Raw genomic sequence first — 25,420 nt, 5'->3', positions numbered from 1 at the left:
TTTTATATTCTATATTTCTATCATTGACCTTCTACTTTCCCCCTATGAAAGTATGTACTCTTAATATTTTTTTCATCAAATATAACATATTAAGACAATAATTCAATAACGTGCTTTAACCACTAGGCGGTGCACACAAGGTACACACAGCCATAATAACTTTGTATTATTAGTGTAGGACACTTATGTATGTACAACATCTGAAGATGTGTAGTTTTATTCATGTTTTCACATAATTTTACAGCATATTGCTATACTATTTCAGACTCAGTATTTACATTCTTAATTATAATTGACAATTCGCTCTCTTTTAAACCACACATTGTGGAACTCTTGAAAAAAAAAAAGAATAAAATTAGGTTTTTTCTTTAGAAACAAGTCTTGTTTTTCCTATGAGGCCAAAAAGAGACTAGTGTCTGCAACCTTTCTGTCTGTGCTGGATTATGGAGATGTGGTGTATATGAATGCATCTTCTCAGTTCCTTCACTCGCTGGACACTGTCTACCACGGTGCACTGAGATTCATCACAAACCTCAGATCCTTGACGCACCACTGCAATCTATACACTCGTGTTGGATGGTCTTCCCTGACCACGCGTAGACTGAAACATTGGCACATCCTTATATATAAGGCTATTCTTGGTGCTCTTCCCCCTTATCTAAGGATGTACATAAATAGAAAATGCACAGGATCCTATCGGCTTCGCTCGGAGAACTTTTTCCTTTTAACGGTACCAAAGGTCCGTACTGAACTTGGGAAAAGAGCGTTCAGTTACGCTGCCCCTCAAGCTTGGAACCTGCTTCAAACTGAGCTGAAACTCAGAGAGCTGGTCTCATTAGAAACACTCAAAGCAACTTTAACTGACCTTGAAGCAGGCCGCTGTGTCTGTAAATGCTTTGGCTACATTTGGTTTGTGACTGTGTTGTGATTGTGTGTTTTTTAATTGTTTGTAACTGTAAAACTGTCTGAAACTGTGCTGTTACCATCCTTGGGCCAGAACTCTCTTGAAAAAGAGATGTGTAATCTCAATGAGACCTATCCTGGTTAAATAAAGGTAAAATAAAATAAAATAAAAATATTCAAAGAAAATCAGTAATATCTTTAAAAACTACAAGTCCTCTTATATCAGCTGTGCACCGTTATGGTGTAAATTAGATCAAATATGAAAGTCAGCCGAATTAGTGTTGATACTGCAGGGAGACGTATTGTGTGAAGAGAAATTGAAGATGTTGTTTAATTGTTGATATATTTATGATCCACGTCAAGTATTCAGTTTCGGTGGGATTTCTTCCAGTTTTTCCAAAGGTCTTCTCATCAGGGCTCTATAAATAAAGAACTACGGCAGATCTAATATGTAATGCAGCCGAACCGTGTATTACAATGGCGTTATGTGATGACTTTCAAATAGAAAAGCAAGAACACTCGGAATAAAGTATTATTTTCTTTTTCGTTTTCGGATTTCATATCGCATTAACACCATATCTCTACATGCATTGTGGCTAAAACATCTAATCAGCAAGCTTAAACCATAGCTGAGGATCTTGGGTAATCAGTTCAGTGGCTGTGTATCGCAATGATGCACGAAGTGTCCCTTATAGGCCCAGGCCTACGTCTGTTTCCGGTTATTTTTATTTTGAAATCCCAAACCACTCCCTCGACCCTACCCCTCTGTGACGGAGTGAACTCCGTCTGTAGCCACACTCGCAGCTCGACGAGGCTCCCTCCTGTCAGATGGAGGGAGTAAATACAGCCGCAAGCTTTGGGACGGCCTCCCCTCTCTCCGGCAGAAACAGGAAATGCCGTAACTGTATGTAACCACGGTTTCAAATCAGCATCTCTTAGACAAAAAGTTTAAATGAATAACTCAAATAAAACTCCAAACATCTTTCATTGTGTTTCAAAGCTCTTTTAGTTTTAAACCTGATGTTTATAAGCTTCTTAGTTTTTGCAACGGTCTGTAAATATACACAACTTTATAATAAAATGCACACATTTACCTTTTTCTAGACTAAACACAGGTATGATCCTAAGTTAAAAAAAAATATGAGGTTATCATGAGGTTGTTAACATCGCAATTTATCAGTGAATGTTTGCTGGAACTACTTGTAAACAGCGTGTTTCCTGACGGACACACACAGCGTGACTCCGGTCAGGTAGAGCCTTTTCTTATCAAGCTCCACATTTGTTGCTCTCCCTGAGGTTTCTCCCATTTTTCCCTTTAAACTGTGGGTTTTGTCCAGAAGTGTTTCCTTGTACGATGTGAGGGTCTAAGGACAGAGGGTGTCGTATTGTCATACTGATATTCTGTACACACTGTGAAGTCCACTGAGACAAATGTAACATTTGTGATATTGGGCTATATAAATAAACATTGATTGATTGATTTATTTTCCTCACAGACGACAAAAAAAGTCCGACATTATACGATTTAAAATAAAAACAATAATCGTGGCTTGATATTGAGTCAGAAGATGTTTTTATGAACCCCACAGCTTCCGGTCTTCCAAGACCCGAACGGACAAAAAGACGTGCTGCAGGCACGAAACATACTACCAATAGAAATACATTGCTTTTAAAATCGTTCTGTGTGACACGGAAAAAGGGGAAAATCGTGTTGGTGAACACGAATCAATAGATTAAATGTCGTGACTATAACACGAAATTCCGTGAGACTGGGTTGGGATAACACAAGCTTAAGAGACTTTCATGTTTTTGTTCTACGGCATAAAATACGTCACTAGATACCCTACTCGTGATTGTCCAATGCTGTAAAGCGACCAAATAAGACTACAAAATGTCAGAATGACACACATTAGTCAGCGGTGTTGAAGCGGAGCCATGCCACCGTGATGTAGGTCTTTTGTAGCTTATAGTTAGCTTTTACACTTCAATAATCACAAAGTGGTATTCATAATTGGAGATTATCTTGCTGATCAAAGTGTGTCAGTATCATTAACATAAAATAATCATAAAATTAAACTCTGAAAGTCTTTTGTCAAGGGATGACTTGCAATGCTAACTTCCGGGTTGGCCTAGAAAAATACATCACGACTGCATTACTCTACGGTGTGGCTAGACATTAAGTGGCTTATAAGTAAGCATGGCTGAATCCCTGGGGAATTCAAATGATTCCCTTGTCATGGGGCAAAGGCTGATTGTATCCGAAAGGTCATTCTTCCTCTGCTTTGTCCTGAGTGACACAGATCAAACATGCACAGAGCTATAATAACCTACAACAAAAAAGGGACTGAATAAGCCAGACGGATCTTGCTTGAATATCACGCTCAGAGAGAGGCAATGTCATTAAAATTGGCTTTGAGCAAACCAAGAATCCAAGAGTGAAAGAAAAGGGCAAGTGGTTGTTAAAGCAAGGACAAATCAACAATCATATAACAGACTGAATGCCTTGTGCAATGCTCCCTACGTCTCCAGCAATGTGGATTAATAGCAGGTCAAAAGGTAAGGGGGAAAATATGGCAAACTATAACCAGACTAGCATTGATCTTAGCTGAGCTCCCATGGAATGGATGGAATGGGAATTGTGTTGGATATGTGCAATGAATCAAGTTAAACTAGGGTTGTAATGTCAGAATAACAGTTCAATCAGGAGAGACGTGATGTATGTAATACATGTTTATTATCCGTCACATTATATAAATGAAACATAATGATAGTTTATAACAAAAGAACGAAATGGTGTTTGGCGATTAGGCCCAGGTTTTGTAGGATATCATTCGGGAAGGGAAAGAACCGTTTCCGATTAACCCCCCCGGGTCTAGACACTGGTGATGGTGATAAGTGGTTAGGTCCGGTTGGAAGGGAGGAGGTTGAGCTTGGCCCTGAGTTGAAAGCAGGAGGCGAAGGGGTGGAGGAGGGTTGCGCGTTGACACCTGAAAGACAGCTGATAAAAAAGGGGAGAGCATATATAGAGGGATTAACAGGTGCGATAATTAGGCTTGTGAATGGAGGGAAGTGATAGGTTGGCTAAGGAGTGGCGCTCTCTCTCATCGAGTGAAAGGAGCGAGTATTGCCATGACGTGCAATATGGAGTGATGGGTCTTCCTGTCTGAACTTGCGCTGAGCTTCATTTCAATCAGGAGAGACGTGATGTATGTAATACATGTTTATTATCCGTCACATTATATAAATGAAACATAATGATAGTTTATAACAAAAGAACGAAATGGTGTTTGGCGATTAGGCCCAGGTTTTGTAGGATATCATTCGGGAAGGGAAAGAACCGTTTCCGATGAACCCCCAAAAGAAGTGAAGTATGAAGTACTGAACGTGAAGAATTCTTACCTTGTGGGATGCGGTGGAAATCTATGGATGAAATGAGAGGTTAATACATGTGGGGATTTAGACGTACTGATGCCTCGGGCATCCTTCCTGGACGTACAGGGCTTCCCGGACGTACGGGGCATCCCGGAGGTACGGGGCATCCCGGAGGTACGGGGCATCCCGGACATACGGGGCATCCCGGACATACGGGGCTTCCCGGACATACGGGGTTTCCCGTTGTGCAGGAATATCATTCGGGAAGGGAGAACCGATCCGATGAATTCCCAAAATAATGAAATATATAGAATTGAGATGTACTGGGTTACTTACCTTATGAGGTAGCTGCGGTGGTTTATGGATATAATTAGAGAATTATACGGGGACAGAGAAAACATGTTATTGACTAGCGTAGGACTAAGAGTGGGAAAATGCATGGATGGATTCGTCCTGGCTCACAAGCCTTTTTTTTTTTTTTTTATACTTATTTGACAGGGACAGTGCAGATTAATTGACATTTCTGTAAATGCGCCAGAGTTAGCCAACAGGCTATTTTTCATCTGTAGTCCCTGGACAGATGTTAAAAGTCATCCTAAAACAAAAATTCACTTCAAATAACAGGTAAATACAATCAGTAAAACAACATTCAACAGAGATACTTATATTATGATAAAAGCATATATAAAAACATAACAACTAAACTAAAATACAAGCATATATAAAAACATAAAAACTAAACTAAAATACAAATTCAACAAAGCAGACAGATACAGGTCAAGGCATATAAACAGAGCGTTGTCATGTACAGAGCCTGGGACCCTTCCGGTCAAACATGAAAAGTAAAAGCCCTTCCGGCCAAACGTGAAATAAAAATGCGTGGATGTCACATCCTGGCTCACAAGCCTGAGACCCTTCCGGTCAAACATGAAAATAAAAATGTGTGGATGTCACGTCCTGGCTCACTCGAGCCGGAGACCCTTCGGTCAGAACACGTGGAACATGACATGAATAACCATGTAACACGACAGGACCTGTAGTGTAAATGTGCCTGTGATCTTAGATTGATGATGCAATAGAATCCAGATATAAAACATGACAATGATATGTGAGCTGATATGCTAATGACACCACCACCAGTTATATGCGTGATTACCAACGTTTTTATTTAATTTTAATAAAAAAAAATGTTTTATATAGGCATTTTGTATCTATTTATTTATTAATAAAAATAAAAAATAAAATAAGAATGTGTTTGAGCCCTAAGGGAAGATAGTTCTAAGAGCACGGGATCTGGGTGAGTAGATGAGACGCTGCTAAGCGAGTGATATTAAGGGAGTGGAGGGGTGAATGATCAGAAGAATCTCCCGCCATGTGGTTTCTGAATCAGGGCGGGGATCTTAGGCCAGCTGCGCCTGGGACATACGGACCTCGGATGAGCATCGTTGCAGGCGTGGAAAGGGTGACTGGGAGGGCGGAAGCCAGGGAATGAGGGGAGGCTACACTGTGAGGGAATGTAGGGGCTTGGACTGGCATTAACCCCGGCGGCGCCATGGCCGGAAGCGCAGCCCTGTGAGTTGATGAAGTGGAGGCTCTGGCTGCTGCCCTTTCCATAGACTGAAGGCGAGCGTCGATTTGTTGCATGGATTTGGCCAGGCTGGTTTAAGGTGCTTCCGGGCTGGTCAGCGATGGTGCGAGCCTGGGAGGAAGTTGACTTTTTGGACGGATGAGCTACTGGGGGGGGCGACTTCCTTGTCCTCTTACCCCCGCGGCCTCGGCCGCGCCGCGATCTGTCGGAGGGGCCGGCTGGAGCTGCTGGCGTGAGCTGGGGGACGGCGCCTGCTACTTGGTCTGAGAGCTCGCGAAGCTGGGAGAGAGTAAGACCTGGGGCTGGGGAAATGCCCTTCTGCTGCAGTTGAAGAGTGAGGAGATCTGCCTCTGCTGAATGAGAGCTGCTGCGGGAACCCGCACTGGTGCTCGGGCGCCGGTAGCTTGAGGAGGGGGAAGCTGCCTCGGGCGGAGCGTCAGGGCTGGGATTGAGATCCTCCTGGAAGAGTTCGTCCTCGGAATCGTCCGAATTGGACATCTTTGAGGTTAGTTTTGTCGTACGCGGAGGTTTATTTGCACTACCGTTGCGCGTTGACACCTGAAAGACAGCTGATAGAACAGGGGAGAGCATATATAGAGGGATTAACAGTTGCGATAATTAGGCTTGTGAATGGAGGGAAGTGATAGGTTGGCTAAGGAGTGGCGCTCTCTCTCATCTAGTGAAAGGAGCGAGTATTGCCATGACGTGCAATACGGAGTGATGGGTCTTCCTGTCTGAAGTTGCGCTGAGCTTCATCAGGAACATGACCGTACATAGCTAACACACAAAACCACAAATGGTATTGTCAGATATTGTCGGAAAATGTAAAACGAGGATGTTAGCTTAGATTAGCATGAACACACATAAAGTGGCGGGAAACAGCTAGCCTGGCGGTCTAACTGATGCTCAATAATTAACATGTTATATCTGGATTCTTCAAGCTGTACCAAAACTGTGGTGTTTTCAAAAATGGCCATATTGGGGGGAAGAAAATGTCAGTGATGTGAGCACAACAAACAACATTAGAAGTGATTGAGGCAACAAGGGATTGGGGTATACTGTATGTTCCCTGGGTGCTCATTGTAAGATATTGCTAGTGGCTATATTTGCAGTAAAAAAATAAAGAAAAAAGAACAAAGGGATGTTTCAAAGCAGTTTTTAAAGGTAAAAATCCATTCAGCAACTGTGGAGATACAAAAGTCTTAAATCAAGATAAATGTCTTGCCAGCGTAGATTTGAAGGAATATGGCAATATCATTATGTGGCTATAAATAGGTGATTTATTGATCCAGGGGGGACACACATGAACCATTTCACCAAAGGAAAAAAAATATTTCTGAGAACAGAAGAGCTTGCTTATCAACCCTGTTTCTAGTCTTCATGCCAAGCTAATCCGTCTTCTTATTTCTGATTATTTTTTACATTTCACATTTTTCACAAGATCTCAGGACACAATTTTCTAACACAATGAAAACACTTTTGTTACTAATAAGGTCAATGGTTCTTTCTCTATGCATGTTTCACTCTACCATCAAGTTTTATGAAAGTGTATTAGTTTCTTTATAGTTTATTCAGCTAGTAAGATAACCTCCTTGGCGGAAATAATACTGTATTACTAAAAGCAAAGTTTGTTCTGAACAAGGTGCATAGAGAACAAGTCCATTAGCTCAGTAATTTAGGAGATTTAGGTATAAGCCAAAAATATATGAAGCCTGTTCCGCACAACCACACATGAGCCAAGTCATTTGATGTAAGACCTAGGGCCCTTCTCACTTCGGTTAAATGGATTCCTTGCGTCCCTCACTTGCGTCGTATCCCTGCGTCTGGTCCCTCCCACCAGGGAAGCATGGAGAGATGCAAGGAAACCACGAGAAGCAGGGAAATGAGTTTTAAGAGCAATGGGATGTCCTTTCCTCCGGAGCGTCACGTGAAGGGACGTCCGTTTGTGATGACTCTGCACAGCTGATCGTCCCGGTTATTTCCACACACACCCCCGCCTCTGTTAGTACACATTTACTGACACAAACATTTATAACATCTGTTGTAGACCCAAATACATTAAATAAAATAAGAATTCTCAAAAAAGATAAACGCCATTCTTAAAATGTATAAACGAAAAAAGCGATCATGAAAATGTTTCCAATAAATGAAGAAAATGATTTTTGACCACTTTGTTGTTCAGATATATCACATATGTGTAACTAAATGATACATTAATTTAAACAAAACACGGTATAAACTGAGTGACTCCCGTGAGGTTTATGTATTTTCTTCACTCCGCTGGGAAACTGCTCTCATGTCAAGAAGCATCAGATCACTGCCTCGTCCAATCAGTGAGCGATACACAGTAAGGGGGCGGGGCGAGTGTCTGCGGATTTCATCGAAGGATGGTGGTTCCTCGGTTATAGCTCCTCTGTTATCGCTCCTCGCTCCTCGAGCAAAAATAAGGCCATTGGGACGCTACTCAAAATGGCGCAGACAAATCAACTTCCGGTGAGACCGAGGAAATGAAAAATAAGAGAAGTGAGAAGGGCCCCTAGATTGGTTTGAAAACATCGTGTAGCACGATGGAGAGTGCTGTTATCTCCTGATCAGCAGCCGCCACTAAAACCCATTTGATTAAGGCCTATCATGCAATGCCGAAACTAAATCATATTCATCAAACCGTGCATCACTAATACACTCTGCAATTTGAAAGAATTTGAAAGATCTGATAACACAACAATGACAACTATTGTATTGATCCCCAGGGAAATGGGTTTCGTGACCGAAAAGAAAAAAATGAAAATGAAAAGAAAATGTTTTCTGTGTAAGTTAAATGTACGAATCTGCAATAAAATATGAATTAAGATATTATATAAAACTAAGAATTTAAAGCATAAATGTCCAATACAAACTCAAATAAAGAAAAATGAATACAATACATGCATAAAAAAAGAAACTGGGGAATATTCTTGTTTCAGAAGACAACAGTTTAAGAGATAAGTAAATGTTTTGCTCACAGAGAGAAATTATTCATTCATGATCTATTCATATTTTCTTAATTACATACCCATTTGTGATATGATCATTAAGAGATAGCAGCAGGAATTCATTATGTGTCTTGATGTAATTCATGTAATACATCATGATATTAGCATGGGATTTGAATCATAATTCTAAAGTGTAATAAGACAATCTTTTGTGACTAGTTCACACTTTGTATTCTGCAGGAGGAACATTTACAAAACAAAACACGAAGAGTCAGCCTGTGGAGAGACACACTGTGATGTTGAGTTTTCAAAGATAATCGCTTTTCCTTCCTTTGATCACTTCAAACAAACTTTCATTCAGCTAAATTATATTGAGGTGTATCTCAAAACCCACATATCATTTATTCATAGTTCAATACTAAGTCACAAAAGTATGGAAAGATATGTTTTCCTGATATGTGGATCCTTTAAATATTCTAATTGGCTCTATGTTGTCTCGTGCCTTTTGGGCAAGAAGGCATGTAACTGTGACACAAATAAAAACACTGTTATGATGTAATCCAATGCAATGCAAAAACCTGCATTGTAATTTGTGTAAAAATGTCCTCTTTAAGACTAAAACTTGATGAAATACTTTATATTCAGAGATAATTCAATGTTTCACTCTGGTGTTATTTACATCAACGACACACTCGCCTTAGTGGAGGAGTTTCTAAGCAAGGTGGCACCATGCAGCAGTGTGGGGTTTGATGCCTTGCTCAATGACCCCTCGCAGTGCCCACGAGGCAAGATGGCACCCCTCCAACTACCAGTAATCACTTTGTATTTCGGTCCGATTGGGACTTTAACTGGAAACCCTTTGGTCCAATAGCAAGTCCCTACAGAATGATCTCGTGCCACCCAAACACAAAACACTTATTTCATAATTCCAAACAAAATTCTAGTAATGTTAATGCTCTGCAAAGTTTGATAATCCAGAGGGAGTTTCTCTCCCACACACTCCCCCGAAACACTTCCATTGGAGTCCTTTGTTTTCGTCCGTAACATGGTGACATCACTATTTATTACATGGCTTAGTTGAATACTCGATTCTGATTGGTCAATTCAGAACACGTGACACGTTGTTAATACCGAACAGACAGACCGCTGTCAAGGACTTATTGACCGTTGTTAAGGACGCTCACATCTTCAGAAATAAGTCCGGTCGATTGAACTGTATACAGTTGGGCCGAAAAGCAAACTGCATGCAGTTTGCTTTTGGAACTGGGACAAGAAAAGCAGCGGAGAAGTAACGGGGCAGAAACCCTCCTTTTTACGCAGCGGTCCAGACATAGACATCAACCGGCGACACATATTCACTTGCCAGTTACTTTGTCATTAGGGCAGGGATATCTAGATACTTTCCAAGGTTTGACATCATGAATTGTGCTACTTTTAAAGCAAGGAGCGATGTTTTCAAATCTGTAATCAAAAAGCTCCTCAAAAACGCAAGCAGGTCCTACCGTTGGCTTTTCAAACTGACAAGAGACGCTCTCACTGTTTTTCAAATGTAACAGTTTGAAAAGCAAGCAAACTGTCTGATTGTCTTTAGTTTTCCGCTGTCGTGTGATAGCAACATGGAGGATTTTAACATTCATTTTAATATATTTGGAGAGCACAGTAATTTGGAGTAATAGTTAGTGGCTGATGAGTCCCCAGTGAAGAAAAGAAAAAGACAAGAGGGACAAGAAAACAGCGGAGAAGTAACGGGCAGAAACCCTCCTTTTTACGCAGCGGTCCAGACATATACATCAAATGGCAAAACATACAGTGTGCAGTTACTTTGGCATCAGGGCAGGATATCGAGATACTTTCCAAGGTTTGACATAATGAATTGTGCTACTTTTAAAGCAAGCAACGATGTTTTCAAATCTGTAATCAGAAAGCTCCTCAAAAACGCTATCGAAGCAGTTCCTGCCGTTGCTACGTTAGTTCAAACAGTAACATCGGACTATTTTTCTTCGCGGATGCATGTCAATTTAAATCAATACATACAACTATTTTTTAAATCAATAAAATCATTTTCTAAATCCATTAAAGCATTTCAATTAATATTGGGAGTCATAACGTTACTTTGTTGAGAATGTGGCCATGTAATAAGCGGGATAATGTGCAGCGACTTGGTCATTATGGGGAAAAGAACACCTTCATGCCTATCTAGATCCCTCCGCTTCGCGTCGGGCTCCTGATCAGCCTGTCGGTGTTCTTTTCCCCATAATGACCGCGTCGCAGCACATTATCCCTTACGTAACAGTCTCTCTTCTATTGGCTAGTGCTCCAACACTTTGTACGGTCGACCAATCACTACAGAGCCGGCCAGCTAACCAATCAGAGCAGACTGGGCTCCATCTTTCTTTCCAAAAAAGTCCTGCAATAAAAAAAATTAAGCAACTTCATGTAACCTGGAGTTTCACCATTACCATACAAAATCAGACCAGTGTTTGAAGTAATTAAGTCTTTAATTGTTGATTAGGGTTCAAATAATGCTGGTAGAATTGTGCCACAGGAGGTTTTCTATAAGGTGGTGTATACCGGACATACATGTTGTCGCTAGTATGACTTCTGTATGTGTTCTGATCAACGTGTTAATAAAACAGTACCCAAGGGTTTGGTAGCCTTTGTTGTTGACAGGCAACACGAGTCGTCTGGCAGCGAGGCTTTTTGGCCCTGGACCTTCCATCTACTGGGAACAAACTCCCAGGATAAAGGCCTTCTATACTCAAATCAATATGTAATCACTGATCCCCTCTGTGACTAAGATAATGCTCCTCCCACAGTGCTGCGAGACAAAGAGCTCACTACTGAGGCTCAGGGCTCTTCCTAACGGCCGGAATTTGGTTGTGTTTCAGTTGAAGAAATATAAGAAAGCATTCAGCGGATCCCAAGAGTGAAGCTTCAAAGATTGTCTATTTCCCATTACCTCAGACAGATATTTCTCCCCCCAAATAACATTATTTTTGTTTATCATCATTATAATTCATAATTACATGATGTATGTTGACTCTTTCGCTTTGGGTCAGTGGTTTTCTAAGTGACTTTACGTTTACCCATTTGAGCCAGTGTTGCTCTACTTATTAAAGAACCATTAGGCAAACATGACTGAGAATAAACACTTCACTAGCACCCTCTAGTGGCCATGATGCTCCTGACACCAATAGTACAGATAAAACATACACACATATTTCATCTTTAACTTATTAACTCTTTAATCCATATCAATGACAACCATTACTTTTACTCTGCTTACTTTAACACAGTTATGTTTGTGTTTTTCTGTTAATATAAGTAATTAAACATTTACTTTTTTGTAGCAGCTGTGGCAGAGAAGAAGCAGTGTTGCCAACTTGTTTACTTTCTATCTAGATTAAAAGAGGTTATAGACCCAGGACGTAAACAAATGACTAAATTCCCAGTGAAAAAAACCAAACTATAAACCTTCATCGTTAAATTGAGTAAAATTACCTTACAGAATAAAATGTTTGCGGTTTGCCCCCTTTTGTCCGGTAGTAACTTTTTGGATAGATTCTGATCCTAAAGGTCTGACTAACCACATTTGGAGTCTATCGTATTAAAACTGTGGGTTTTTTTTCAGATGTTGGGCAGGAAAAGTTGCAAATAAAACTAAATGTGTCCAACTTCCTGATGGGTTAAGACTCCTTGGCTTGTTTGTGTGTCTCACCATGCTTCATATGCCCACAAACGTTCAGTCTTGTAAATGAAAGCAAAACGAGGGGCTGCTTGTTAGTACAGACATTTGTATGGGGTGTTATAGAACCATTTTGCTTGCACCGATTATGGCAACCGCAAAAATAATCGACATTTTGAACCGTCCTGACAAATGTGCAAAAAACATCCAGTATTTAAGCGCGTTAAGCCCATCAAGCAGCATCGAACTATTTCAATAGGTCCTCCACTTCGACTGTCTGTGCTTGGACCATAATGATATATCCATGGTGAATTAACTCCTACAAAGCACCCTCCTTTCCTTTGCAAACGTGAGCCATGCTTTTTTTGTGGATTTAAAAATGAGCATATACAAAAATGTTTTACATAAAATGTTTATTTTTGTATCCAACAAATGACAAAATATGTATTTGTTTTACTCAAGAATGTCACTGAAGAGCTTCCGCTTCTTGGACTCGCCGCTCTGTATTTCCTGCCAATGGCCTCTCCTGTGGATGTAGTGGGAGAGGGCAAATTTGGCCCAAACATGGCGAGCAAACTGATCGGAGCGCAGCCTGCTTTCACACGACACTGGAGGAGAATCACATGAATCCCAATTAGAAAAAAAACATGTGTGCAAGTAAATATGATAATGAAAGAAAACACCTCTTAAATTCAGGATGCATGCGATGATTTGTTACCTAATTCCTGAGCCATGTTGTGCCTGTGAGTGACCGAGGCGCTGTTCCAGATGGCTTCCAGCACCCGACTCCCCAACCTGGAGCAGGCCATGGGGACAAACTGGCCCTGCAGGGAAACACCATCAAATGCAGAGACAGTGAGGACTGGGTAGATAAAGTCCCCGTGTAGTTCATAATGTTCTTTACAAGATACTTTCAGGAGGGAATATTCCAGAGACTTTAGACGTACTTTTAAGGGAAATCCCAGTTTCATTCTTACAATAGTTTTACATTTTTATTTCAGATTTGTTTCTTTTTATTCTATAGTGACATTTAACATTTGACTACTGCTCACAAGTCAATGCAGGTGTACACACCAATATGTTAAATGGAAATGTACAACATATTGTTTTAATAATGATTGAGATGTTCTGTATTTATAATTAATATTATTTATATATGTAGGAGATATGTTTCTTTTGTTCTTCTTTTTAACAATTTCTTTAAAAAAAAAACATATTTCTTTTCCAGATTTAAGGCATACAACACGGCAGGTGTTCCTTATACTGCCTGTAAAGGCATACCACACATATACGGAAAGAAACATATATTCTGGTGTATCCTATTGGAAACATGTAAGTGGTGACAGATTTTCTCCTGAATTGTGTTCATATTTTTTGTGAAGGAAAATATTACAATGTTCCTTTCATTGGTCTTACAATTTGCAATTTTTAAATACAAAAAATAAGAACAGTTTATATCAGTGGTCCGAAGTAGGAAACTGTGAATGGTAACTGCCAGCAGCTCAAAGGAAAGATTCTCATGTTGTGACAGCTTTCTTTTCTTTAATATTCCCATAATGCCCCTGTAGAGGTACCTCCAGTCTCTTCAGGATCTTGCCCCTCCCCTTGTCGCTGGAGGTGGTGATGAGGGCCTGCAGGACGTGGCTGCCTGCGGGGTCCGAGGCCAGCGTCAGGAGATCAGCGGGGGTCTGAGTGCGCAGGCTGCTCAGGAGGAGCGAGCGCTCCTTGAACTTAGCCAGCGACTGGACCAGCCGGGAGCCATGGTAACAGATGGAGGTCAGGGGGACCTGGAAGTGAACGAGAACAAAGTTTATTAAAGCGAAATATGCTCCAGTTGTCAAAAGTGGTTGGTCGATGCTCCATCTAAGTGTCTGCAAAAGGTCGGAGTTCATGCCAATAAATCATGTTATAATAAAGTACAAAACCAGCTTGTACTGCATTTCTTTATCACAACACCACATATATTTGTTGTATCGCCCCATAAATTACAAGTAAATATAATAATGGTAAAACTTGGTAGTGTGATTATTTTGTGTTATTTTTTTATTATTAATTGAAGCCATAATTATTACACTGCAAGGATCAAGTGCCAAATGATTGGATCATTAGACACTTCTGGATCGTTTACCTCTGTCTGGATGTTGCCCTCTGCTGTCTCAGAGTGGTAATACACCTCATAGGTGATCAGAGACATGAAGAGAGGGAGACAGCTGACGTGGCGGGTGCCGGGCTCAGCGCAGTGGAAGGCCTGAGGCAAAAGAAAGAGGGAGAAATCCATCAAAATGTTGTTATGTTGATTTAAGACCCAGCGGGGCTGTTGCATCTTCTTTACGATGACGCTTACACGGAGGAGGCACTGAATCATGTCTTCCTGTTTCTCTCCACTTTCTGCACAGCTCTCGGCCAGTTGGACAATCACACCCATGTGTCCCGCGGCCAAGATGGCCTCCACGCCTTGGATCAACTCATCAAACAACTTCAGGAACTACGGAGAAAGAGGAGGGAAATAAGAGTCGTCCTTGCAATTACGCTACTTTAATCCTGCCCCGTGTGACATGCAGACACAATGACCAACCATTGTGTGTTTGGCCGAGGCTGCGGTTAGCCTCTGGATGGGGAAGTTGGCGATGGAATGGAGGGCGAGGTCAACCAGGTGACCCTTGAGGTGGTTCTTGTAGAGGTCCCGGAGGAGGGCCTTGTGGGAAAGCTGTATGATCATCTCAACAAGGTGGCTGGAGGCCTGGTCTTTGAGGAAGACCAGAAGGGGACTAAAGGGCAAAAGGAAAACAGCAGTTACATAACGTGTCACGTGTAGAGACTTGTTCCTGGACTCAAGTGGAAATGGCACTTCTCTGACCTCACTCCTGGAGCGGCGCTACGACTCGTCAGGTACCCCATGATGCGTTTGAGAAGCTGTTTGCAGAGTTTCGGACGTTTTCTGTGACTCACGGTCAACATGGTCTGGAACACTGCGCTGGCTACAGAGTCCGTCACACTGACTGAGAGGCAAACAGACACAAGGGGGGAAAACATTGATTTTCACACATTTCTGCCCATTTTAGAAGTGCATTCTGGGAACACAACAAAGGTCAGATTTACGTTCAGTGTTTCTCACTAAAGCACTGTGTGTGTGTGTGTGTGTGTGTGTGTGTGTGTGTGTGTGTGTGTGATAAATCTGCCATGTCAACATTAGCCTATTGCAGATAATGTTTATGCTTACAAATATATATTTAAGCTATCCATTTACATGCACAAACACCTATACACAGGGTTCATACACTTTTCCAGGACCTCTTCATGACCTTTACCTCATTTTCCATGACCAAAAATTACTCTTTCTCAGCGGTACCACTGAAACATTTGTATTTTAACATGGTAAGCTGGAAAATAAGGTCTGCATATGAAACATGTCGTGCCTATCTAAAACAGGCTTACTAGCTCCTACAGACTAAAGCCACTAGAGGGCGGGATTGTAAACCAGAAAAATACCTCGACAGTTAAATGCCATTTTACGTTTCATTACTAAACAGTATTTATTATCGTTATAGTATTACTATTTCGGCAATTCGATGAAATATAAATTATATTTGATGCAACTTTAGTTACATTTCCATGACTTTGGGAAAAATATTGTTCTCCATAACTTTTCCAGGGCCTGGAATTTGCCTTTTGAATTTCCATGACTTCTCCAGGTTTTCAATGACCGTAGGAACCCTGTATACAACACACTACAGGAAAGGGAAAACGCAGACAAGCATAATAGGGCCTCTTTAATATCTACTTGAGTCAATCTGCTGTTGGCCAGGAGAAGAAAAAGCCATTGTTTTCTTCGATACCAATCTTTTGATAAGGATCTATAACGATGTCCCCGCAGTGCCTCTTTCTGTGTGGCATCAAAACACTGTATTAAATATAGATCTTTTGAAAGCTATTTTATAAAAGGAATCCCAGTAATGTAACATCCTGTCCCTGCCAATCTCCAGTTAACACCCCAAAACCGATGCCCTTTGCTATACAGGTATTTGCTTTCTGTGAACTTTCACCATAATAGGAATACACTTTAACGAGGATTCAAAAGTTTCATGACAAATGACTCACGATTAACGTTGTCTATCAGCGTGTCTGTGAGGTTTTTCATCTCGTACCAAAACGATGTGGGAACCTCAAAGTCTGTCATCTGGGGAACAGCGTTACGGTTGTTTTTCGCACCTGGAGAAAAACATGGCAAAAAAGAAAAGGTGAACGCAAGCTTAAAGCAACACACCTGTGTGTCGAGTTTAATAGAATATATAACACCATTTGTTTTACTCATAAAAAAAAAACGTGCAAATACAATTTTTGTTTTGTTTTAGTACAAGTAGGGACAAACTAAGCCAATAAATAAACAAAGAAAAATGAATTTAATATAAAACAGAGGAAATAAAGACATTTACAAAAAACGGAATTAACCGCAATATGTGTGTGTGTGTGTGTGTATACCTGGACGAGTCTCAGTGCGCAGGGGTCCGAGACAGCCTGACAGCACGTGTAGAAGTGTGCGGACCACGTGGGAGCCGTGAACATGTAGGATGAACTCTGCAATGCTGTCTCTCACAACATGACATAAAGACAGCACCTGGGCCTCCAACAGCCCCCCCTCCTCCTCTTCTTCTTCTGTGGTAGCTGCCGTCTGTGAGAGCTCTAAAAGAACGAAACAAAAGAGAGACACAGAGCGGAGTTATTATTTACTTTGATCCGATGAAACTGTTTATATTGCACTTTTTATATATAAAAGGTTAAACGAAGTGCACCTAAAAACCAATTGATAAAAGCTGATACAAAGTTGATCAAATAAAAATTACAATACTAACCACCCCCCCTTTCCCAGGTAGTATACAGACTTTGTTTTAACTTTAGCCATGATTACAAGGCCAGTAGCAGAAGACCTGAGAGTTCATAAGTTAGAGAACGATGGTGCTTGAGTCCTCACTAACACGTGGATCGCATCACTTCAAAGCTTTACACTGGCTTCCTGTCCGTCTACTATACAGTTCAACTGGGCCCGGGTCATCAGGAGACACGTCGAGCCGTGTTCAGGGTTCTTACACCTTTTCCAAAGTCAAATTCAAGGTGCATTTTCAAGCATCTTACAGCTGTTGTAAATACATATTTATATACACATACTTATACTCAAATGATTATTTCCCTACCTCACATTAAATCAGATGTTCTTTATGCTATAAACAACCAGATGTGTGTTTCGTGATAGCCTTCTACACGAGGATGAAAAATTAAAGAAAAAAAAACTAAGTTTAATATTTCAAAATGAGTGATCTGTACGTAGACTGGGCCTCCCATATAACCTGTCTGAGCCAATATAAAACAATCAGCCAAATAACTTTTCAATACATTATTGATTAATTGTTGAGGTACTTTTAGGTTGGCAGTGAACATAAGTCAGAGGTAAATGGTGTACTTTTCCTCCACTACATGTATTTAATGTATTTTACTCTACAGATGTGGATGAATGATGTGAAATATAACCAAGTGTTGAATCAGACTTTAGTTCCACCTGGAGTAAATTCACCAGCTACCCTGCAGAACACAAAGCCATTACAACTAGCTGCACCTTCACCAGCTTTAGAGAACACTTTCATGATCAATCATTATAAAACACATCATATATATTATTCTGAAATGGACCAATCTGCACAACGACTACTTTTACTGTCGCTACTTTCACTATATTTTGATGAGAATACTTTTCTACTTTCACTTGAGGAACATTTTGAATGCAGGACTTTTACTGTGACAGAGTATTCCTACACTCTACTTCTACTTTTACTCAAGTACAACATCTGAGTACTTCTCCACTTCTGGTAGTGTATTAGTCTGAATTGTAGCCACAAAATCACGCAGAGCTGCATAAAAATAGACTCACAATGGTAACAAGTGGAAAATAATATTTACAAATGTGTCCAATGATTTGTAATGTTGACTACTCAAGACACCTGACTTAGACATCTTCAAAGGAAGACTGTGTTCATTCTACAATTACATGGGATTAAAGCAAAATGTAGTTTTACTTGTATAATACTTCAAGATTTTATATAAAAGCCTGTTTCTAAAAGTATCAACCATAACGACCCGGTCAAATCCTCAGTTTATAATTTATAACAAGATACTAACAAGCTAAGGTCTAATTACGCAACCCAGTCTCACGGCATTTCCTGTTACAGTCACGAAATAAATGTAATCCATTGATTTGTGTTCACCATAACGATTTTTCCCTTTTTGTCGTGTCACACAACGATTTGAAAAACAATGTATTTCTATTGGTGTGTTTCGTGCCTGCTTCTTTTTGTCCGGTCGGGTCGTGGGAGACCGAAAGCTGTGGGGTTCATAAAAACATGTTCTTACTCAATATCAAGTCACGATTATTGTTTTTATTTTAAATCGTATAATGTCGGGATTTTTTTGCCGCCTGTGAGGAAAAGAAATGTGGCTCGGAGCCTCAGAATACTGAAATCTGTATCTATTTTTTTCCTTCTAATTTATTAATAATAATAATAATAATAATAATAATAATAATAATAATGGGTTTAATTTATAAAGCACTTCATATTTGACTTCAAATCCTGAAGTGCTACAAGCAGTGAGCATGAACAGTATAAAAACATTACACAACACGGTAGAATTAATAAAAAGCAATAAAAAACAAAAAATAAAACTAAAATAAAAGGGTGGTAATAAATAAAAGGTCTAGGGAAAAGCTCTTTTGAAAATATGGGTTTTGAGGCCTTTTTTAAAAGCCTCCACGGTCTGTGGTGCTCTCATGTGGTCGGGGAGCGCATTCCACAGACTGGGAGCAGCCGAGCAGAAGGCCCGGTCTCCCATAGTACGGAGCTTAGTCCTGGGGGGTTTGAGGAAGTTGGAGTTGCTGGGGCGGGTCGTCCGCAAGGAGGTATGGGGGGTGAGGAGTTCCTTGACGGAGACCTTGAATTCGATCCTCAGTTCCACAGGGGAGCCAGTGTAGTGATTTAAGGATGGGGGTGATGTGGATCAGGATCCTAGCAGCGCTTTTCTGAATGTATTGGAGCTTCTGGATGCTTTTGTTAGGGATCCCGATGAGGAGTGCATTGCAGTAGTCCAGCCTGGAGGAGACAAAGGCATGGACCAGCTTTTCGGCGTCAGACAGAGTGAGTGTGGGGCGGAGTTTGGCGATGTTCCTGAGGTGATAAAAGGAGTTCTTGCACAGCTGTTTAATGTGGGCCTCAAAGGTCAGATGGGCGTCCATTTTCACACCCAGGTTGGTGACTATTGAGGAGAGGGTAATGTCCTGGCCGGAGAAGGTGATGGTGATGGTGGATGACCGAACCTGGTGTGGGGTGCCAACTATAATGGCTTTGTTATTGTTTGTGACCCGTTCTATCGAAATCAGTCAAAAGCAGTGGCGAACCGTGTCTATCAGAACTGGACCTTCTGTAGACACACACACACCCCCCGGCATTATAATGTCCGTCTTTTCACTGAATTGTCGTCTTCAAAAGGGTACTCACAACAATTCCGCAACAACTTCATCTTCATCTGTTCCACTTGTCATTTCAACGTTAAAAACAATAAAATGTCATGAATTGCTTCGTCGCATTCATCTATCCTCTGTCTCGAGCCAGTTAACTAGTGGGCCTTCTAGAACACCCTGGGACCGAGGGAAACTCTGAAAGAATACGCCCATTGGCTACAAATCAATATATGATTGGTTGATCAAACTGTCAGTCCAAACGTACTCAGTCAGTGCAACGGCCAGGGCATTCGATCAAGGATGTAGAACACCTTGGTTGAAGGATATTCTACCCAGAGACCCAGAACAAGATCTGATTGGTTGCTTTCTTTTCGAACACAAAATCACTGAAATGCGTAGTGCATGGTCCGAGAAGGACAAACAAATCAACGTAACACTGTAACATTACAGATCAACAACACAGATACGATTCTCATTTATTCATTTTACATACATTTTATTTATATAACGAAATCGATTTTTTGTTTGTTTTATCTGAGTGTTCCAGGGTATTCTCTGAATACCTTCAAGGCCCTTACGGTTCGCCACTGGTCAAAAGTCGCAACGGCTCATTTAAAAAATAAACGTGGATTTGTGTAAAAAAAACTAGTTTTTCAGGATTCGGGTGTTTTGTTTGATTTTAAATAAACAAAGTGTTGGCTTTCAGAATATGAAACCGTTATTGCCAAAATCTCACGATAAATACATTTTAAAGCTTGTAAAGGGAAGAAGAGGCACCTCTCAATTCGCACCCTGCTCTTCCGCAGCACCGCTCCCCCTCCCTCCACTGAAATTATGAAGTAAAGGCGTATAGTAATCATAGATAACACGGCAGGGTCCGGGACAGTTTGTTTTCATCTGTTTTCAAATAAACAAAGTTTTGGCTTTCAGAATATTAAACTTGTTTCCGCAAATTCAGAGGATAAATACAACTTTGAAGCTTCGGCATAATTACAAGCAGAGAACGGAGTAATTTAACGTCACTGCAGGCATAACAACAGCCTGTGTTTCTTGTGAGTGTTTCCCCGGTACACAAACGCAATACACACAGACGCAAACACACTCGCGAGCTTCCCCCAGACCAGTAATACAAACGAAAATGTGTCTTCGGGTCAATGTGACTGATTTCGATAGAGCAAGTCACATTTGGTTTAGGCACGAAACATACAGTAGAAATACATTGCTTTCAAAATCGCTCTGTGTCGAATCAATAGATTATATTTCATGACGATAACACGAAATGCCGTGAGAGCTTCATCCTCTGAACACCACAGGATGGCGACTGTAACGCACATAACATAGGTACGCTCCTCTGAAATGATTGTCCCCTGCAATTCTTATTATCCCTCATGGAGTTCGCTAGTCAGCTAGCTAACGTTAGCTTAAACAAACGTAACATGCAACGTTAGCCTAATCTAAAATGCTCTACTACGGCGTACCTTTCATGTGGCTCGTCAGCGCAGACTCTCGCATCGTTATTTGTTGCAAACTTTGCAGGAGGCTACTCATGGGCTTGACCCTAGTCTTAGCCATGGCTTGTATTTGTCTTCTGCTAGCCAACGCTCGTTGAAACGGCAACCTCCTGGCACACAGTCATCTATCACTCTCGTCAGAATGCCCAGGTCACACGTAACACAAACACCTGCAGGTCGCGCGCATAGCGCGGGAAGGCCGCAGCGGAGCTGTTTTATGTAGAAGTGAAGCAATTAAGCGCGCTCCGACTTCTTTATTTTCTTCTCATCTAAAAAGTGAAGTAAAGCATTTACAATTTCAAGCACTTTATCCCAAATGTAAGCACCATGCCCAAAATTCAAGCACTTTTCAAAACTTGAAAACACCTCGTACAATTTCAAGCATTTTCAAGGATTTCCAGTACCCGTGGGAACCCTGTGTGTTTCTTCATCTTAACTTGTGCCATGTTTCCTGGTGGCTACAAAGCTTTGTTCCACTACAGATCAGAAATGAGACAGCTCTTACTGGATATCTGTCGGACTGCACTCTCCACCACGTGGCCGCCACACTGGTCACATGACACCGCCTTTAGCTCCGATCCGGACTCTCCGCCCAGTTCGGCCAGCACCTCGGCCACCTGGTCGGGCCTGCAGAGCGGGAGCAGCCGCTGCAGGGTGAAGCTTCCTGTCCGGTCCATCGCCACCACAGCAGCTTTCCCTTTCACCTCTGTGAGCACGTTCTCCACAAACATCTCTGTAGGAGAAATAAACAACACAATACATGTTAGCACAAATGATGGAGCTTTAGAAGTTGTTGTTTGACTGAAATATGAACAATTCTTCAACCGTTCGATTGGTGATCTATGTTAACTCTACATTTACTGAATTGGCCAAAGCAGATTATTCAAGAGTGCACTCTGATAGCCTGTTATTTTATTTGATGATTTGATGATATGTTATTATAAATAATTGTTATTGACCATACTATCATGATAAATACACTTTAAATTATTTAAATGCTTTAGAAACTCAGTTTTGTATTGCAACACAGATTGGACAAACGTGTACTTTGTGTAGGGATGCTCCGATCGCCGGAATCAGTATCAGCCGATACCGATGGCCGATCCGATCGAGTGGGCGGGGCCTAAGGGGATCTTCCATTTAGTGATGTTTAAAACTCAGTTAATGGGGCTCATTCACTGGCGCTTCCACAAACAACAACCAACATAATTATTACATTCAAATTAAGTACATTATTCAAGTTTACATTCACTTTGGATAATGAGCGGAAGCCTCTCTTTTCCTCTCTCCCTCTCCCCTGACAGCTGGTCCCTATCCGTCTCATGCAGCTCTCTGATCCAGTAATGAGGGACCCGACAGTGAAGAATAAATATATGTATAACTAGTTTAGCTTGTTCCAGAGGTAGATGAAATAGCTAAGTGTGTTAGGTCTAACTCTTAGTGTGTGTGTTTCTCTCCGCTTACCGTCTCAGCGGGCGGAGCTGCAGGATTTCTGCTTCACACACGTTGCATTCCGCTATTTTACTGTCTTTTTCAGACACCTTAAAATACTGCCAGACCGGTGAAGCCATTTTGGCGAGCTTTTTTGCCGCGCACAGAGAAAAGTGTCATGTATTTTACGTCATGTGATCGGCTCTTGCGATTGGCTCTTGCGATTGGCATTTATAGAGAGCACCGATCCATCGGTAGAGTGAATATCGGCCGATCGATCGGAGCATCCCTAATTTTTTGTATATCCTTTATGTGTTAAATATTGAATAACATAATCATAACGGCACCATGCATAAATACAAGGTTAAATACACAAAAAACACATTTTCATTAGGCATGGGATGGTATGAAATCAGATTTAACCTGTCTAAAATAACAGTCAAAATAAAAGGTTAATCAACACATTTATAATGCATCCCCTATATCTTTTAAATATCCTTTAGATATTAAAATATAGTAAAGTAATCATGCATTAATAAAGTTTTTTTTTTTTTAAAGTAGCAACATTGTTCCAGTCTGTTCTTTTTTTGACACGATAATATACACCAGGCACTTTAGCACAAAGAGCAACTCACTCCAAAGTGAGCTGATAACTTGCTTTGCTTTATTGCTTCATCTCCTACTTGTTTCATCTGAATATTATAATCATTCCTGTTGGAACAGTGGTGTCAACTTCCACAACACATATTGGCAGGGGATTTTTCTCCCATTCCTCTGCTTGATCAGAACTGCTGAATCATAATCTCTTACCTCTCTCCTCGCTGTCTGCAAAGCCTTCTCCGAGTCTTTCCCCGACTCGGCGGAAGTAGCCCACACTCAGGGCGTCCAGAAGCTTCCTACCGCCGTCTCCCTGTTCTCCTTTCGCACCTCCCCTCCTCTTCTTCTCTCCTCCTTCTTCTTCATCTTCACCTGTGTGTCTCCTCTTTGTGACCCCCCCTTTCTGTGACATCCTGTCCTCTGTTTTCGCCAACATAGCTTGGACCTTACACCATGGAGGTTGCAAGGAAAATGTCTTGTCGTTCTGGCAGAAACTGTGAACAAATGGGAAGGAAAATGTGAAATAATTATTAGGATTTTAAGGTCAACACTACAGTCTCATATTTTAAATTGTTGGTTGACTGTGTGTTTGAATAGGAAATGAAATAAACCAACAGGACAAAACTTTAAATTAATATAAATCTAAAACTAAACTGCCAGTAACATCTCAATTATTTAGAATTGTCATTATAGCAGCTTGTTTAAACGTATACACTACAGTATATGGTTTAAAAACAAAGGCATTGCACATCATTTGAAATTAAAAAGAATAGAAAATAACCAAACATAAAATATAAACATCTCAAATTAAAAAATAGAACTAAACTAAAAAGTAAAATGTGTAAAAGTGGACCGTGACACTATGAAGGGCCAAATTACAGCTAATACAATTTAAAAGTAGGATATCATTAGGTGTGCAAGGAATGGCATATAAATATACAGTGTGAAGAAGGTCCACACGGAATTTGAGTAACAGATATGTATGCCGAATTAACTACTATCATGATTCAATGATTCAGAAAATGCCGATACATGCTAACAAGTTATTTGAACATATTCTTTAATAGGAGTGTGGCTCGTTAAATACGAGGCTGTAGCTGAGAATGATACTGAGCTGTGTTGAAAACATTAAGCACACTTTGTTCAAAATGTGTATCGAAACAAACTTAGTTTATGGATGGCAAATACATTTTAGTTTAACTCACGTGTGAAATGTAGAGACCTAACAGTGGTGTCGTGGACGCGCAGTGATGACGTAGAGCTAATTTTCTTCTTCTTCTTTTGGAACATCGCAAACAACATCTAGGTGCATACCGCCACCTACTGTACAAGAGGGTGTATCAGCATCAGTGTTGTGAGGGGAACTTTAAAATTGTATCTGAAATACATTTGCTAGTTATCTGGAAAAAATGTAATCATATCAAAATATAATTTAACCTCACAACTTTCCGTTATTTTTGGATTACCTTAAACTCAAATGAAACGCCACTAAATGAAAGAGAAAATAAATATCAGAATCAGTTTTATGGCCAAGTAGGTTAACACATATGAGGAATATCTATGTCTTGGTGTTTTTGGTGAAAAATAAATAAATAAACATACATACATCAAAAATAAAACAGTAATGCATTTTATTTATAGAACACTTTTCTGGAAACTCAAAGACCCTTTACACATGTGTCAAACTCAAGGCCCGGGGGCCAAATCAGGCCCTTGGTGGATTTAATTTTGGCCCGCAGGATGCTTTCTAATTACTATTAGATCTGGCCCACCGGTATATTGCACGCACACCTTCACTCAATCCTGAGGATTTCCTCAGCTCAGAGCCTGACTCCAAACATTGATGGGCTTGCACCCAAG

At 40.7% G+C, this 25,420-nt stretch overlaps 2 protein-coding genes across 2 annotated transcripts in view; both read right to left on the bottom strand.

The window, feature by feature from the left end:
- The window catches only part of LOC117461967 (zona pellucida sperm-binding protein 3-like), a 526,690-nt gene extending 516,703 nt beyond the window's left edge, over nt 1–9,987 (bottom strand). Inside the window, exon 1 of the mRNA XM_034103962.2 lies at nt 9,904–9,987. The gene's annotated coding sequence lies outside the window, so the exon portion shown is untranslated. The remainder of the gene's footprint in view (nt 1–9,903) is intronic.
- A 2,931-nt stretch (nt 9,988–12,918) lies between these two features.
- LOC117462335 (nucleolar protein 9) lies at nt 12,919–24,873 on the bottom strand. Its single transcript, XM_034104520.1, has 12 exons — nt 24,766–24,873; nt 23,774–24,054; nt 22,038–22,265; nt 17,000–17,200; nt 16,619–16,729; nt 15,378–15,519; nt 15,096–15,288; nt 14,865–15,005; nt 14,649–14,768; nt 14,095–14,307; nt 13,239–13,344; nt 12,919–13,128 (listed from the first exon to the last, which is right to left on the bottom strand). Exons 2-12 carry the CDS (start codon nt 23,994–23,996, stop codon nt 12,974–12,976), a joined length of 1,833 nt encoding a protein of 610 aa, XP_033960411.1. The 5' UTR covers nt 23,997–24,054; nt 24,766–24,873; the 3' UTR covers nt 12,919–12,973.
- Between the last annotated feature and the right edge of the window lie 547 nt (nt 24,874–25,420).

This window comes from Pseudochaenichthys georgianus, chromosome 17 (genome assembly GCF_902827115.2).
Source record: "Pseudochaenichthys georgianus chromosome 17, fPseGeo1.2, whole genome shotgun sequence".
NCBI classification, from domain to species: Eukaryota; Metazoa; Chordata; class Actinopteri; order Perciformes; family Channichthyidae; genus Pseudochaenichthys; species Pseudochaenichthys georgianus.
Note: the sequence above shows the minus strand (reverse complement) of the source record. Positions and strands in the feature narration are given on the sequence as shown.

Bases quoted from the DNA above. Each gene is read 5' to 3' on its own strand.
- LOC117462335 (XM_034104520.1), bottom strand. From the start codon at position 23,996: ATGTTGGCGAAAACAGAGGACAGGATGTCACAGAAAGGGGGGGTCACA. The intron at 15,006-15,095 runs GTTGGTCATTGT...CTTTCTCCGTAG, and splicing joins CCTCGGCCAAACACACAATG to TTCCTGAAGTTGTTTGATGA. The intron at 13,345-14,094 runs GTACCTCTACAG...GTTTCCCTGCAG, and splicing joins AGATCCTGAAGAGACTGGAG to GGCCAGTTTGTCCCCATGGC.